The 17,552-nt window shown below is 45.0% G+C and overlaps 1 protein-coding gene across 1 annotated transcript in view; it reads right to left on the reverse strand.

Moving 5' to 3' along the window:
- RAP1GAP2 (RAP1 GTPase activating protein 2) overlaps window positions 1-17,552 on the reverse strand; it is a 213,424-nt gene that overhangs the window by 44,027 nt on the left and 151,845 nt on the right. The window contains exons 5-9 of the mRNA XM_007177458.2: window positions 13,137-13,172; window positions 8,421-8,465; window positions 7,657-7,689; window positions 7,026-7,238; window positions 5,715-5,818 (exon numbers count right to left, since the gene is read on the reverse strand). Of these exons, the coding sequence (XP_007177520.2) occupies window positions 5,715-5,818; window positions 7,026-7,238; window positions 7,657-7,689; window positions 8,421-8,465; window positions 13,137-13,172 (431 nt within the window). The remainder of the gene's footprint in view (window positions 1-5,714; window positions 5,819-7,025; window positions 7,239-7,656; window positions 7,690-8,420; window positions 8,466-13,136; window positions 13,173-17,552) is intronic.

Here is a 17,552-nt window from a genome sequence, read left to right on the forward strand (position 1 = left end):
TTTTTAGTTGCATCTTTCCTTTTGGTTTCTCTTTTCTTCTAGCTGAAGTACATCCTTTAGTAATTCTTTCAGGGAGAGTCTGTAAGTGATATATTCCCTTCATTTTTTTTAAATGTCTGAAACAGCTGTCTACCACCACTTTAAAGATATTGTCCCATTGTCCCATGGCTAAGAAGTCTGCTCTCAGCCTAGCTGTCATTCACAAATAATCTGTCTTTATCCTTAAGTATCTTTAAAATTTCCTATTTATCTTTGAAGTTCTAAGGAAATCTGTTCCTTACAAGTTTCAAATAACTACCTGCAAACCATCTAGATCTAGAAACTTTTTCTTTTTTTTAGATCTAGAAACTTTTGGAGAGATCATTCTTTGAGAACTTTTTCAATTTATTCCATTATTATTATTGAGCCGGTCAGGTTTTTCACCTCATGTTAAATTTAGTAATGTATACTTTCCCAGAAAGGCATCTGCTTCAAATAAAATTTTCAATATAATAGCATTGGTTGAACATAATGTCTATTAACATCTATTGTTAAATTGTTTGATCTTCTTTACATCTGTGGTTATATGCCTTCTTAATGCCTAATTTTGTGTATTTTTATTTTCTCTTTTTATCTGTATTTGACTAGCTGAATAGTTACCTATTTTGTTGTTATTTTGTTCCCTCAACAGAAGTTTATCTTTTTCTAGGCTATAAATAAATCTGTAGTTTAGATTTACTTATCAAATCTCATGAGGTTTTTTATTTCTAATTTATTTGTTTCAGCTTTAATCTTTGTTAACTCCTTCCTCTTACTTTAAGTAATAATATTGATAATAATAGCAGCTACCATTCTTGAGTAGCTACAATGTATCAGGTTCTGACACATAATATGCATTCAATAATTTTAAGGTGGATACTACCATCACCATTTCACAGGTAAACAAACTGAGGCACAGACAGGTTACTAACAACAACTTACAAATATGATCCTTTCTTTTTGAATAAGGAACTTTTTAAGGCAATTAATTTTCTTCTAAGTATAGCTTTGGACACAACCCATAAGCTTTTAAATGCAATATTTTAAATGTCATTATTTTATAAATATTCTATAACTTCAGCTTTGATTTCCTCTTTGGCCCAACAGTTATTTAGGAAAGTGTTGAGATAGCTTACTTCTAAGTGGTTAAGTGAGTTTTTTAAACATTACTGTTATTAATTTGTAGTTTTACTGTCAAATTGTAAGCAAATATATCCAGCAAGGTGTCTGATTTTTTTTTTTTAATTTTATTTATTTATTTATTTATGGCTATGTTAGGTCTTCGTTTCTGTGCAAGGGCTTTCTCTAGTTGCGGCAAGTGGGGGCCACTCTTCGTCGCGGTGCGCGGGCCTCTCACTATCGCGGCCTCTCTGGTTGCGGAGCACAGGCTCCAGATGTGCAGGCTCAGTAATTGTGGCTCACGGGCCTAGTTGCTCCGCGGCATGTGGGATCCTCCCATACCAGGGCTCGAACCCGTGTCCCCCGCATTGGCAGGCAGATTCTCAACCACTGCGCCACCAGGGAAGCCCAAAGTGTCTGATTTTTAAAATTTATTTAGATTTACTCTGTGGCTCAAAACTCTGGTTCCTAAATCTACTGCTGTCAAGAATGATCTGTAAGATTTTTAAAAATAGAAATTTGGGCTTTTTTTAAAAAAAGGAGCAAAGCTTATGAACAGACAGTTCACAGAAAATAAATACATGTGATCCTTAAATATATGAAGACATGCCCAACATAATTCAATAAAATTATTATGAATTTAAACTATACTAAAATACCATTTTCAATTATCAGATTGGCAAAAATCCAAGTTCAAATTTATACAGCTCCTACTGAAGGCAATTTGGCAAATCTATTAAAATACATGTGCATTTATGTTTTGACCCAGCTATTTTACTTCTGAGGAATTATTTTAGTCCATACAAATTAACATTTGTACAAGGTTATTCATTGCAGCATTATTTGTGATACTGAAAGACTGACAATGGCCATTAATAGGGGATCTATTAAATAAATTATTTCACATTCAGGTAATAGAATACTATGCAGCAGTAAAAGGAATTAAGAAACTCTTTATGTACTAATATGGAAAGAACTCTAGATATATTGTTAAGAGATGCAAGTTACAGAACACTAGGTTCTACAGAATGCTAGGGAAATGAGGAAATGGGAAGATATATAGTTATTCATGTCTTTATATATCTTACATATTTATATTCAAATATATATGTATGTATGTTATATATGTATATATATAACATATATATGTGTATATATGTTACACATACATGTTATATATAATTGTTATGTATGTATAACAATTTGTTATTTTTTTAAATGGTTGGAGCCTAGAAGTCTAGGTTTTGTTTTAAAGCCCTATCTACCTTATGATCAATTTGTGTAAATATTCCATAGACACTTGAAAAGAAGCAGAAATCTCCATGAGAGGATCAAAGTTTGATAGCCAAGTATAGGTAAAGATACATATAAAGACACATATATACAATTGACATAAATAATATTAATGAGATTATCCATACCCTCTCATTCCCTACCCTAGTCGATGTCAAGTGGTAAGAAGTATGTTAAAATCTACCACTACAATTGTATTCTGTCAATTTCTCCATATTTTAATCACTATATATATATGTGTATATATATATACACATATATTATGTTAAAATATATACTATTAACAACAAAAAGGTTCATAAGATATCTTCGCTGTGGATTTTATCTTTCACAAATAGACAACAGCCCTCTTTGTCACACTGATTGTTTTGCCTTTAATTCTGTTTTTCCATATTAATATTGCCCACTCTGCTTTCTTTTTGGATTTGATTGTTATAACTTTTTCTCAACACTTTTCTTTTTAAATATACAGTTACTTTCTTTAATAAAATTAATTTATTGATTTTTTTTTTTCCCTTTGGAGAGATGACCCAAACTGAGAATCTTTTCTGTGTAATAGTGGAATTTAACTAATTTATATTTATTATACATCATCTATGTACTCAGACCTATTTCCATTATCATATTTATTTATTTATGATTCCTCTATTTTCTCTCTTTTTCTATATGGGTATGTTTTCTTTGTCATCCTTTCTTATTTGAAATGTTTTCATTCTACCAGTGATTTTATATCCATGGAATATTAAATTTTCATCAGAATATGTCCAGCTATTAGTTTCCTTTCATTGATTTTGTCTGATATTTGGTGAGTCATTTTGATCTGCAGATTTAAATCTTCAATCAGCTTAAGAACATCCATTATCCACATGTTTAACTCCTATTCACTATCCTCCACATTCATTATAATTTTGCTTATCATTTTACAGTTGTTGTGTTTACCTTTGAATTATGTGAGAGCTTCTTAAGCTTATTCTCAATATTACTAACTGGGTTTTCCACAAAGTAGATTCTGCTCTCTACTGTTTGTAATATCATTTAGAATTCTTCTTGGCCATTTTTAGTTTTTTTATATTATTTCCTTAATTTAACCAGCACCTTCTTCATATCATTCTATTGCCTTATTTAATCTTTTGTCTTTAAAACAGTTTATTTTTTTCTAGAAGTCTGCTGAAAACACAAAGTTAATAGATATCTAAATTTTACTTGGCTTTCTATGACAAATCCTTTTCAAAGCTTGGTTATTTCCCTACCTTCTAAATGCTAGGTTATACTTTTTTAGATGCAGAATCTTTTCTTTCACCAAACTATGAGGGGTTTTTTTTTCCCCTCTCCTTCTTTTTATATCCAAACTTGAAAAAGGAGACATCTACTCAGTCTTGTTATTTATCTCCAAACTGTGAGTAGATTCTCCTTGGCAACTCTCATGGCACACACAGATGCTGTTAGAATACTCTCCTCAGATTTTAGGCTAGAGAGCTGGTTGTTATAAGACATCAATTAAATAATCCAGAAGCCTACAGGGAATGAGGAAGAAGCTGGGACAGGAGTCACTGCCAGCAGAGGAATTTCATCTCTGCATAATTTCTTCTTTGTGCCTGGTAAAGTTACTAGGCTGTGGGACCAATTTTTTTATGTCTGGTTTTCAATTTGGCCATTACTCTGGGTACACGATGTGATTATCCAACTTCCTAGCTGGTGAATGGCTTCTCTCTGCCCCCCCACTCGCTGGATTTCCGTTTGGGAGAGCCACATTTGAGCTTGGGCTCCCCAGGGCACTGATTTCAAATGCTATTGACCCCAAACAACAAAAGTGGTTCCATGTAGAAAGACCCCTGACTGTTCCAGGGCTCACCCTTACTTCTAAACAGCACAGAATTGTCCCCAAATCTCCAATTTCATATATTCCCACACTACATTGCTTTCTAAGGAAGAAGCAATGGGGTTCAACTCTCAATATCACCTACATTACAGTCCTAACTACCCCACAGATTACAAACAAACAAACAAAAATCATCAAAGTATGTTGTGTGCTGGGCATCTTTCTCTCATTTTTAGTCCAGGTGCAGCATTTCAGAGAGGCTATATACTAGAAAAAGAGGGTTAGATCTTTGTGTTCAATTATCTTCTTACTCAGAAATTCTACCCAACCTGGGTCTGATTTTTATTAAGAAAGGAAGTAATTTTCTTTACAGAGGTTCACCTAGCTCAAAATCCTATTAGGAGATGGGGATCCAGGTATTACTCCCTCAGAAAATTGGCTCTAGCGATTTAATGGACTCTTCCTTGCCTTGCAAACATCATTTCTAGCCAGGTGAACCTCAGCAAAGAAAATTGCTTCCTTTCTTAATAAAAAGCAAATCAAAATTGGATGAGTGCTGACAACTTCCTTGTACCAGCCCCCCCCCCACCTCCGCCTCTCACCTCTCCTACAGCAAGGCTATGTGTCCCTGTCCATCCCAAATTTATCTCAAAATCTGGGCAGAAAAAAAAAAATGTTATTGCTCTTTTCCAAATACCTTCAAGGACTTACAATTAGATTCACAAATACGGACTGGGAGCTTGACAGGTTCATGGCTAAGCACCAGCACTGGTCTTCCTGGCTTCTCCACCAGCCCACCAGGGACAGAGATAAATAAGACAGACTCTGTGCTCCCACAGCGTCCTGTGTAAATCACTAAAATAATACCTGCGCCACATATTAAACTCCTCCATGTTCCTCTCCACTAGACCATAAGCCTGCAGAGACAACAGACCATCCCTCTGTCATTATTGCAAAGGAGGTTCTACAAAACACGTTAGTCACACCAAACAGAAACCAGTTTCAGTTCCTGCCCTTGAGGAGGTCATATTCCAGAGAGAGGTCCCCGGCTTAGCTGTGAATCCGTGCTCCCGTTGTGACCATGACTCTGTCTCGGGTGCACACAGATGCTTTGGGATCTATTTTCCCTGACTGGCTGCACACCATAGGTAGTATTCTGGCAAACCCTCTCCCAGGACAGGTTGGAGTTGCATCTCAGCAGGATAAGCCATCTTCCTCAGAGTCCCACTTCCCACAAGAGAGGCAGGTTGGGGTACGGTCTAGATGACCTTGAACCAGACACCACTCTGACTCCCGCAATCAGCCCCAGGCATAAACACCTGGTCTCCCTGCCTGGCAACTCAGACATAGCCCCAAGATTCCAGCCAGGTCCGTTTCCCCAGCACACCCAGAGCAGACTGGTCAGACTGGTATTTCTGGGTCCTGGCCACTAGAGGCGTGGCCTCTAACAGTGCAGAAGCCCCACCTGAGAATGATCCGAAGGTACTCAATACCATCCGCCTCCTCACACTTGATGGACAGAAGCAAGTTCCCCAAACTGCTGCCGGTACAGTAGAAGTTTAGATGATCCTAGAGATGGAAATCAGGTGTTAGCGGGGAGGAGGGGACCCTCCGGACATGTTCCCCCCAGATAACCTCCTTCACCAGGAGTCAGAAGCCCCACAGCAATGCGGAAGAGAAGGGCGCTACTGCTATGGCTGCTATTGGTGATGATGGGGGGAGGGTGGAGGAGGGGAAGAAGGAGAAGGGTCACAGTAAGAGGCCCAACTGAGTCCCAGGACATGCCAGGCACTGGGCCGAGGGCCTAATCGCCCTCATCTCCTTTAATCCTGACTACAACTTTATGCAGGAGAAAACATCACCTCCATTTCACAGATGGGTAAACCAAGTTCAGAGTTGTTAACTGTCCAGGGTCGCACAACTAATAAGTGAAAGATCCAGGGTTCAGACCCACACCTGTCTTGACCAAAGCCCAAGTTCTTCACCACAAGATATCGAGTCCGCTTCCTTGCTTCCAGGGGCAACGCTTGCCAATTCAGACTATTTGTGGGAATAAAGCTAGGAGGACCACTGGCACCTCCACCCAAGGGGAGCCAGGAGGTCCTCTGGACAGTGGGTCTCTTCCTGGCCCAGGGAGCCCATACCAGACAGGCCATATCAGGATGCGGCCCTCGAATCTGCACTTTAACACCTTCCCCAGGGGGTTCTGATGCAGCTCCTAAGACTGCAAAGCTGCCTTAGGCCAGAGATTTCCGGAATCTGCCTTCGGGACTTCCAGAACCTGGCAAGTCTAATGGGCAGAATATATTTAAAGAAATGTAACTTTGTCACTTTTAAGCCATCAGAGGCTCACAGCACATCATCCAATACAAGTACTCAGGGGGACCTGCATGAATGAGGACACGAGAGACTTGTACCATTTTGACAGAAACAGACTTCCAAGGTGTGAGAAGATATTTGTTCCTTCCACCCTCCTTCACCCCCAAACACTACCCATTCCATCACCTCCTAAAATATTTGTTGGGGGTGATCCCCACCCAGACTCATCACACCAAGAGCCTTCCTAACTTCTGCACACCCTCCGTCCGCCCCACCCCTGCCCAGGAGCAGAGTTGGTCAGACCTCTCCAACGAGGACACAGGCAGGCAGCAAGGACGGGGCGGGCGACTTCGAAGAGGAGAGACAGAGATAAAGGGGCAACTGGAGAGGAACGCTGGGTCCCTGGGGCCCTCCCCCTCCAGCAGCTATTTTTGCCCCTGGGCCCCCTGGGCCTCACCTTCCCCAGGAAGTGCCTGCGGTAGGCCCTGGCTTCACCCTTGCACTCGAGCTTGTAGCCAAACGTGCTGGGGCTGAGGTTGTCCTCTTCCTCCTCCTCACAGATGCTGCTGCCCAGGGAGGTCGGCGTGCTCACGTTCTCAGGGTCCTCGATCCAATAGCCCCCAAACTGGGGCAGGACGATCAGGGGGTATGGGCCTCCCTTCTCCACCACCTAGAGGCACAGGGAGGGTCTTGCACTGCAGCCTGCCCTGGGTCTGCAGGAGGTGGGGAGAGGTGCCAGTAGGGGTGCCCTCCAACCTCTGAACGGCTCCAAGGAGGGGATCCCGTCTTTGAGGCCAAAAGCAGCAACATGAACCCCTCCCCTAAGCCCTACAACGTCTCCAGCTTCACCAACCCTGTAGTATCAGAGGTGCAAAGCTTGGATGGGTACCCCCAATTTAAACATGGAAAAGCTGAGGTCACAAAGAGAAAGATGGCAAGAGGCCTCAAGCCCTCAAGTCCCAGGGCCAGGGTTCTCTCTCACGTGGGGTGGGGCAGGGACCATCAACATCATCACCGTCAGCTCCCCCGGCCCCCCCCCCCACCAAAGACAGGACCCAGAGCTGCAGTGCGGCCAGGGGGGCTCCTACCTCGTCGATGCTGGGGTACGGAATGTAGTCGTCCTGCAAGACAAACCAGACAATGTCACCATTAGTCCCGGCAATGCCCAGAAAGTTTGATCACTGTTTCCATTCCCCTCTCCACTCCTTACTCCAGATGGGGTAAGGAGTAGGCTGGGGGGCCTGGCAGGCTGCACCAGGGCTTTGGGGGCATCAGCGGGAAGAACACCGGACAGAACAGCCTAGAGGCAGCTCTGGGATCTGGCTTGAGTTCTTCCCCAAACTGACAGAACCTGAGTGCAAACCCTGCCAGCTGAAGATGCAGTACGCAGAGCGCTGAGTCCCACACTCCTGTGACCTAGCTTCTCACCCTAGGATGCTGTAACAGGAAGATGACCTCTGGTCCCACCTAGCCCCCTCCAGGAAAGGGGGTTAACCTCTAAGTGATAAGCTGCATGCCTGGGCCTTGGCAATGGAAGCTGAAGCTGAGAGCTGATGCCTCTGGAGCCTGGAGCATAGAGCCTGACACCCCTTCAGGCTGCATGCGGTCCGTTTGCAGGAGCAGGTGCAGAAAGGCCAAGCTGAGCCACAAGCCTTGTCTCACCAAGGCCTCCACCCCAGCCCACCCTGAAGCTGCCCCAAAGGCATCAAGCCGGGGCCCCCTTGCTGCCCACTGTGCACCGGTCAACACAGTGTGGCCACTTAAGTGGCTCTTGGTGAAAATAAGAGTTAGTGTAAGATAGCAGACCCCAGCATGCCAGCTCTATCCCCTGCCTGTCACCCGCCCAGCCCACCTTGTTCTTCTGGGGTCCCGGCTTCTGCTCTTCAAGCTTGATCCCCTGCAGAAACAAGGAAAAGAGGATCCATGGAAAAGCAAAGGTCACAGAAGACAGGCCAAACAGAGGAGTCTATCAGGAGCAGCTGCCTTAGCTGGAGGTTAGTAACAATAGCAGCAACAGCTGGCACGTGCTGGGCCCTGACACACTCAGGCCTCACAGCAGCCTCAGGCAAGGCAGCAGCGTAGGGGGTTAAGAGCGTGGGCTCGAGGCAGATGACCAGGATTCAAATCCCAACACTGTCCCTTATGACCTGATGACCTTGGGCAAGTCACAAAACCTCTCTGTAGCTCGCTGTTCCCATCTGTAAAATGGGAACGAAAACATCACCTACTCTTGTGGTGAAGATTAAATGTTGAGAGTGTGTTAAGCCCTTGGAAGAGTGATCACTATACAGTAAAATTACGGGTAGGCAGCATTTTTGTCTTGGGGCTTAAATATCTCCACCAGGCTCTCTCAAAGCCAGTAGGTGAGGGGTGAGGATGGGAACCTATATCTTCGGGTGTCATCGATGCCCACTTGTTGGACCTCATGCCACACCAGCTCCACCCCTCCCTGGTGGGAAGGTCCAAGGGTGACAGGCAGGCCACCCGGTCCTCACTCTGCCGCTGTCTTACTATCCATGACCCTTGACAAAGTTGAGCCTCTTGCAGCCTCCATGGCTTCATCTGCAAAATGAAGATTCTAACACCCACCCTCCCACCTCATAGATGTATGTGTCACTGCAAGGGACAGGCACCATGACTGGGCCTGGATTAAAGGGGATCATCTGCAGGTATCTGGAAAATGCTCTTCCGGGGAGCAGGGCTTGGTCCTATAGTCACATTCTGAATTAACTAGGTTTTGAGGGAGGGGGGCACATGGTGTTCCCAAGATTGTTTGAATAAATCCAACGAGGGTGTGAGACACTGGGACACACTGGGACACACTAGGAGAAACAGGTCCCCTCTAGAGAGAAGAGTGTCCAGAAGCAGCCACTGCCTGATCATAATAACACACCTCAGGATCTTGGCCTTCCATGGCGCTCCCTCTGTTGTCTCCTTTGAAGTCCTCAGCACCTATTTACCAACGAGGACACTGAGGCCCAGGGAGTAGGTTGCTGGCCTAACGTCACACAGCTTGTGAGTGACGGCACCTGGATTTGAAGCTGGGCTGTGTGTCTACAAGTGTGTCTACAAGTGCACGGTCCTATCCCACAGCTCTCAGAGCACAAGACTCCTGCTCACTGGGTGGACTTAGACTTGGGCTTCTCCAGACTTGGCTGGGCTGAGTCACCTGCGGTGTTGTTTAAGAGGGTGTGGGAGGGCCCCCTCCCGCTGGACAGGTGCTCCTTCCCACACACAGGCATAAAAACCACCTGAGCGGCCAGCAGACCCTGCCCAGGGAGGCAAACTGGGCGGATGGGGACGGGGGTGATGTCAGGAGTTTGTTTTGTTTGTCCTGCACTAGTCATCCCTGCCTGGGAACAGCCCCTGGGCAGGACAGCAAACCTCCTCCCGTGCCTTCCCCCACGACAGAGCCACCACGCAGCACTGGGCCGTCTCTGTGTGTCATCCTTTGCAACAGGTATTATGATTATGCCCCCCTCCCCCAGCCCCAGCCATGAAGACACTGAGGCTCAGAGAGGTAGAGTGACTTGACCAAGGATACTCAGCTAGAACTTGAACCTAGGACCAAAGGGATCCAAAGCTTGTGCACTCAGCCCCTGTTGCTTCACAGGGATTGTGCCCCTCTTCAAACGCCTAGACTCTCGGTCTGGGAGGTCAGGAGTCCTGGATCTTAGTTTCAGCTCTTCACAACTCTCAGAGTGCCCTGGACGCTTCACTGCTCTGAGGCTCAGACCTCACGCCCGCAGCACGAGAGGCCACCCACACTCAAGCACAGACTCCAGCCACACTTCATAGAAGCCGCTCCCCATGTGAGTTCCATACAGGCAGAGGAGTTGGAAACTGTGGCCACTCGGAGGCTGGGACCCAGTGGGCACGTGGTAGAGGCCCAAGCACTGGGGAGTCCGGTTTCAGCCACCAGCAGTCTCAACTGAGATGAAATTGACCAACCACCCAAGGGTGTCAGCCGCCTGCCGTGGAGACACACAGGAAGCAACCAGACCCCTGGGACTTCCCTGGTGGTCCGGTGGTTAAGACTCCACGCTTTCACCGCAGAGGGCGTGGGTTCAATCCCTGGTTGGGGAACTAAGATCCCACAAGCTGCATAGCGCAGCTAAAAAAAAAAAAAAAAAAAAAAGACCCCTGTCCTTGCCAGGCTCCCAATCTAGTTGAGAGGACAACCCAGCAGCCTCGAAACACGAGGACGATGAGGCCGGTTAAGTGGGGCCGGATTCTGTGCTCAGAGAAGCCCTTTGTTGGGGAGGCCGGGGGCCCTGGCTAGCGGGGAGGGGTGAGTGGATCGTGGGAGCAAGCAGAGAGAAGGCAGGGTGAGCCGCAAACTCCCCGCCAGCTTGCCAGAGTGCGGGGATTCCATGGCTCGAGGTGAAGATCCCAGCTTTACTGAGCACCTATTACACACTGCCTCCCATCACTCACTGTCAAGGCCGGTGCCCTCCCTGTTTCCGCAACTTGACTGTACGTTCCCTAAATGCACATAAATCAGTTTGTAGTCCACACACTGCTGGGCACAGAGCAGGATTTTAATAACTTGCTCGTGATAATGACACAACCACTAAAAAATAGTTTTCCCTCAAACAGTCCCTCCCCCTCGTCCCTTAGGGAGACCTGGCTTTCCCATGAGGACCACGCTTGCTGGTAGCAGCTGCCTTCTCAGCATCTCCACCTGCATCTCAGGCCCGTTGTGGGCACGCTCTCTGCCTCTCCTCCTAGAGCTTCCATCACTACCGGATCCTCCTTCCTGGAGCCTGGAACATCTACTTAGGGTAAAGAGCACCGTAATATAGTGGCTAAGCCTTGAAGCTACTTACTAGCCCTGAGCCCTTAAGTGTTTTATTTAATATCTCTGTGCCTCAGTTTTCTCACCTGTGAAATGGGGATAATAATAATATGCCTACTTCCTGTGGGCCTTGTCAGGAAGACATGAGATAACGCCTGTCAATCTCTGAACCCAGAGAAGTGCTTGAAATACGTGGGCTATTATCAGCACCTTCTTCCCACCTACATTTATTAAGCCTTCTGGACCTCCCCCCATATTCCCTAGGGCAGTGGTTCTCATCTGTGAGCCCTGACCCCTTGGTGAGGGGTGATTATAAAGGACCCCCAACACTGAACACTGATTTTTGTGCAGTGCCTACAAAGTATTTACATATTTCTCATTTCATCCCAACAACCATGTAAGTGGGTATTTTACATGTAAGCAGGTATTCTTATTTATAGAAGCTGTGATATTGTGATTTATAATAAGAAATATATATTTGGTCTTCATGCAATTTGAGGCACAGAGCTCCTAAAACCCTTGGAATTTCCTAGGTGATAAGAGCAATGGGAGCATCTTTTGTTATAGCATTTGGACTTTTGTCCTTGATTCCTGAAACAACTCCAGAGCCATAAAGGTGAAAGGAGTGTCTTGTTATAAGTTTATGTTAGTGAGGTAACTTTTGGGAAGCCCCTAAGGATGGAGGCTTGTTGCCAGGGGAACCAACCCCGATTAGAGGGTTGGAACTTTCAGCCCCACCCCCAACCTCCAGAGAGGGGAGACGGGCTGGAGATTCAATCAATCGCCAATAGCCAGTGATTTAATCAATCGTGCCCATGTAAAGAAGCCTCCACAAAAACCCAAAAGGACAGGGTTTTGGGAACCTCCTGGTTGGTGAACACATGCTATGCCCAAAGAAGGCATAGAAGCTTGCACCCCTTCCCACATACCTTGCCCTAGGCCATTCTTCCATCTGGCTGTTCCTGAGTTACAGCTTTATATAATAAACTGATAATCTAGTAGTAAACTGTTTTCCTGAGTTCTATGAGCCACTCTAGCAAATTAATCGAACCCGAGGAGGGGGTCGTGGGAACCTCCGATTTATAGCCAGTGAGTCAGAAGCACAGGTGCCAACCTGGACTTGGGATTGGTGTCGAAGTCAGGGGAGGAGGGTGGTCTTGTGAGACTGAGCCCTTCACCTGTGGGATCTGACCCTATCTCCAGGTAGACAGTCTCAGAATTGAGTGAAACTGTAGGGCACCCAGCTGGTTTCGCAGAACTGTTTAGTGTGGGAAAACTGCCACACGTCTGGTGTCAGAGTGAGGTGAGAACAGTGCTGTGAGTAGACAGAAAACAGGAGCGAGAAGCTTAGAAAAGGGAAGGAACTAGTGCTAGCGAGTATTAGATGCAGGATTTGAACTCAGGTCTGTCTCCCACTCCGCTGCTCTGCCTCGCAGACGTGAGATGAGTCCCCTAAGAAGGGGCTTTCTTTCCAACCCATTCCACGAACAACCGACCCTCTCAAACCCTCCCCACATCCGTCTGCCCTGCTGGCAGGTTCTGTCTGTCTTCTCTCCATCCTTCAGGCGGGAGCCGTCCCAGAATCCTCTGTGCCGTTCGACATGGAAATGGCCTCAGGTGGTCCAGGCCATCAGGACTGTGAGTTCTCTCTTCTCCGCCCTCCCTCCAAGCACCCGAGTTTTGCCTGTGGGTTCTGCTGGTGTCGTGTCCGCTGAGGTCACTGCAGCATCCCCACCCGGTGCTTGGCTCCCCAACAACGAGGATGCTCACCTGCATTTTCTCCAGCATCTCAAAGAACTCCGCTGACTGAAAGACACAAAGAGGGCGGGGAGAGAAAGACGGGGCGTCAGCCAGCAGGTCTGCTGAGAAAGCCTCTCCGTTGACTGCCTGGAAGCTCGACCCAGGGCTTCCCCAGGGACAAAATTCATTTGGATCAAGAGAGAAGATAATTTGATCTTGCCTTTGCAGGGCTGGAGGGCCAGAATACCCCATACAACAAGAGAGGGAAAAAAAGCATGCCCGGGCTGGCAAATGGCCCTGGGGAGAAGAGTTACTCAGTCTCTGTCAAGAGGGAGGGGCCCCTGGGAAAAGCCAAGGTCTCCAAAACGCCTGTCGGCCCTGGGATTCAGCCTCCAGCAGGATTCGTGTTTGGGATGTTTTCAACCCAACAGTGAGGCCAAGATGTCCCACACAAGTAGTTTTCCAACTTCTGCGGCAACACACAGTTCTGCTGCCTTCTCACAGAAGTCTCACTTAGAACTCCAACATACAAAACCAGTAAAAGCACAGCTGCTCTGGCCAAGGCAGAGCCCCTGATGTGCCACCTCTGCCCGTCCCTGTCCCCTGTCCCCTGTCCCCAAGGCACCTTTTGGGACCCAAGAACTGGTGAGCAAAACCTAAAAACCATTGAACTGCAGCCTCCAGTGGCCTGGATGCGTTATTTTTAAAATCATAAACTACGTAAGTCCAAACTTTTAACCTACTTTGGTGCCACCCTTGTAAACTCCAGGTAAGACCAAAAGGAGAAAAAATGGAATGGAAGGGTGAGGGACTGAAAGCTCTACCCTAACAAACACATGCAGACGTTGCCCCAGAAGTGTCCCCACTTCTCGTTCTGTGAAAACAGCTACACTTTTTTGTCGTAAGATCACTGCCCACATCGGGGCACTGGCAAGCCAGGAGTTAATGAGCACCCAGAAGAGACAGTCCCCAGATGAATAGGAAACAAAAGAAAGCAGTGACAAGGAAGCATGTCCTTGTCACTTCTTCATGCAGAGGCAGGGCATCCACCCTGCTTTCCTCTGCAGGCACCAATGGGCCAGAACTGCCTGCAGCCCCGTCACCCTCAGCATTCCCAGAAGAGAATCACCATGGAAAGGACCGTTGTGGAGTCACCTGCAGAGACCTGGCCCTGCTGCAGACTCCAGGTGACCTCTCCCAGGCTAAAGGTGGCCCATCAGAGGCAAAGAGTCTCTGACCCCCCAGCAGTTCAGGTTCCAGGGTCTGGAAACCCCACTTGTGAATGTACAGGGTTGAGGACAAGCTTGGGTCACCCACATCAAGCACCCTTGACTAGAAGCAGCCATCAAACACCCAGCTCTCAAACCTATCCTTCCCACTTGTTCTGTGTATTCTTACCAACTCCAATCTCCAGGATACCAAGAATAATAGACATGAAGAACTTATTCAGATCAGTAAGGCTAGAAAGATGAGCAAAAAGAGGACAAGGGGGCTTCCCTGGTGGCGCAGTGGTTGAGAATCTGCCTGCCAATGCAGGGGACACGGGTTCGAGCCCTGGTCTGGGAAGATCCCACATGCCACGGAGCAACTGGGCCCGTGAGCCACAATTACTGAGCCTGCGCGTCTGGAGCCTGTGCTCCGCAGCAAGAGAGGCCGCGATGGTGAGAGGCCTGCGCACTGCGATGAAGAGTGGTCCCCACTTCCCACAACTAGAGAAAGCCCTCGCACAGAAACGAAGACCCAACACAGCCATAAATAAATAAAAAATAAATAAATAAATAAAAATTAAAAAAAAAAAGAGGACAAGGAGGTAGAAACAATCAACATTTTAAATACACAGACCTCTGACCCAACAATTCCTCTTCAAAGAATGTGTACTATAAACACACTTACACATGAACACAAAGATAGATACAATATAATGGCCATTGTAGCATTTTTTGTAACAGCAAAAAGTGGAAACAACTTAAATGTAGGAAATTGGTTAGAATAAGCTACATAGAATAAAATACAAATACTATGAAAAACTGTGTGCCAATAACTGAGATGAAATGGACAATTCCTAGCAATACACAAACTACCAAAACTGACTTGGGAAGAAACAGAAAATCTAAAAAGACCTATATTAAATAAAGAGGTTGAATTAGTAATCAAAAAACTACCCACAAAGAGAAGCCCAGGTCCAGATGGCTTCAGTTGTGAATTCTACCCCTTAAAGAAGAAGTAATACTAATTCCTCACAAACTCTTCCAAAGATAGAAGAGGGAACTCTTCTCAACTTATCCCATAAGGCTAGTACTACACTGACACCAAAATTAACATCACAAGAAAACTACAGACCAATATAGCTTATGAAAATAGATGCAAACATTCTCAACAAAATTCTAGCAAACTGAATCCAGCAACATAAAAAGAACTACCATTTGACCCAGCAATTCCACTCCTAGGTATATACCCCCAAGAGAAGTGAAAACATTTATTAAAAACATATGTCTCAAAAACTTGTACACTCATGTTCACAACAGCAATATTCATAATACCCAAAAAGCGGAAACAACCCAAAAGTCCATCAACTTTTGAATGAACAAATTGTAGCATATCCATTCAATGGAATAGTATTCAGCCAGTAACAAAAAAAGAATGAAGTACTGGCTCATGCTACAACATGGATAAATGTTGAAAACATTATGCTAAGTAAAAGAAGCCAGACACAAAAAGCCACGTGATTCCATTAATATAAAATATCCAGAATAGGCAAATCTATAGAGACAAAAAGTAGATTTGTGGTTGCTTAGGGCTGAGGGAAATGGGGGATTTGGAAGGTGATAACTAAGGGATATATGGTTTCTTTCTGAGCTGATGAAAATGTTCTAAAATTGACTGTGGGTAATGGTTACACAATTCTGTAAATATACTAAAAACCATTAAGCTGTATACTTTAAATGGGTGGCTTTATGGTACTGAATTATATCTCACTAAAGCTGTTCAAAAAAAAAACTACTCAGTTATTCAAAAAGAAAGCAGTAGATCTATATTGCTTATATAAGATGCTCACCAAGATATATTAAGGGGGGGTGCAAATCAGAACATCACATAGAATACGATCCCCTTTTAATAAAAACAAAACCTAAAATGACCTATATGTATGTATATAAATGCATAGAGAATAATACAGAAGAATATACCTCACACTATCAAAAAGTGATTATATCAAGAAGGTGGAGAGTAGTGAAGGGGGTTTTGCTTTATACACCGCCTGCTTCACAAGCAGGTAGACCTACATCACTGGCATAATTCAATTTCAAAGAAATAAGTTTTGGAAAGGAAAACAGAAAAATGTGCAAAGGACAGGAACAAACAACTTGCTAAAGGAGAAATATAAAATGACCAATAAACAAATGGAACATGCCCAACCTCCCAAGTTATGAAAGAAATTAATATAATAGTAAGATAACATCCTTCACCTATCAGATTGGCCAAAATTAAAAAGAAAATCCAGTGTTGGCAAGGACTGTAGTAAGTGTACGCCTGGTACTTTCTGAAGGGCAGTTTGGTACTATGTGTCCAAACCCTGAAAAATGTTCATGTATTTTGGCCCATAAACCCACTTAAAGGAATTTACCCGAAAGCAATATTTGGGCAACTACACAAAGATATGTATACAAGGATATTTGTCGAAACACTGTTTATGGGTAAAAAAAAGTGGAAAGAGCCGAAGTACCCATCAATGAGGGAAAGAATAAATCATACAAGGAAGTATGCCCGTACAATAAAATACTCTAAGAGGAGATCTGTGTTGATTATGCTACTAGGAAAATTCATGTTGTACTGCTAAGTGAGAAAAGTAGGGTTTAGAACAATGTGACCCCTTTTTTTCTCAACATATATGTCTTCATGTTGAATACACACATCACCCCGCCAGAGAAAAATATCTTGAAGGATATATGCCAAAATGAGTTATAAGCTAAGGATATTTTTTTTCCTTTTTGCTTTTCAGTATTTTTAAAATTTTCTATAACAATTATAAATTATTTTTGCAATTAATCAACTGCAAAGACTTCAACACATAAGCAGAGGCTCTGGCATGCCTTTCTTTGCTTCTCCCAACTCCTGCTACACGCCCTTCCTGTACCCTCATAAGAGGCTGTGCCCAAGGACACAAGTTATACAGCCTTTTGTGCCCACAGAAAGCCCCTGAATTCAGGCCAATTCATTTCCAGGTGTAACCATGGCCCTGTGTGTTATAGACTAAGAGTCACCCCCATATCCAGCTTACCCCCTGGGATCCATATAAACTGGCAACCAAAAATACCTTAGGTGTGTTCCTACACAATGCCCTTGTATTGGTTAATCAATTAACCCCAAATGATTAAGCGCTGGCAAGGCATGGACTGGTCACTGGAAGTATTAGGCAAGGGCTCCATTTCTAGGGTACTTGACCTTAAT

This window comes from Balaenoptera acutorostrata, chromosome 20 (genome assembly GCF_949987535.1).
Source record: "Balaenoptera acutorostrata chromosome 20, mBalAcu1.1, whole genome shotgun sequence".
Taxonomy (NCBI): Eukaryota; Metazoa; Chordata; class Mammalia; order Artiodactyla; family Balaenopteridae; genus Balaenoptera; species Balaenoptera acutorostrata.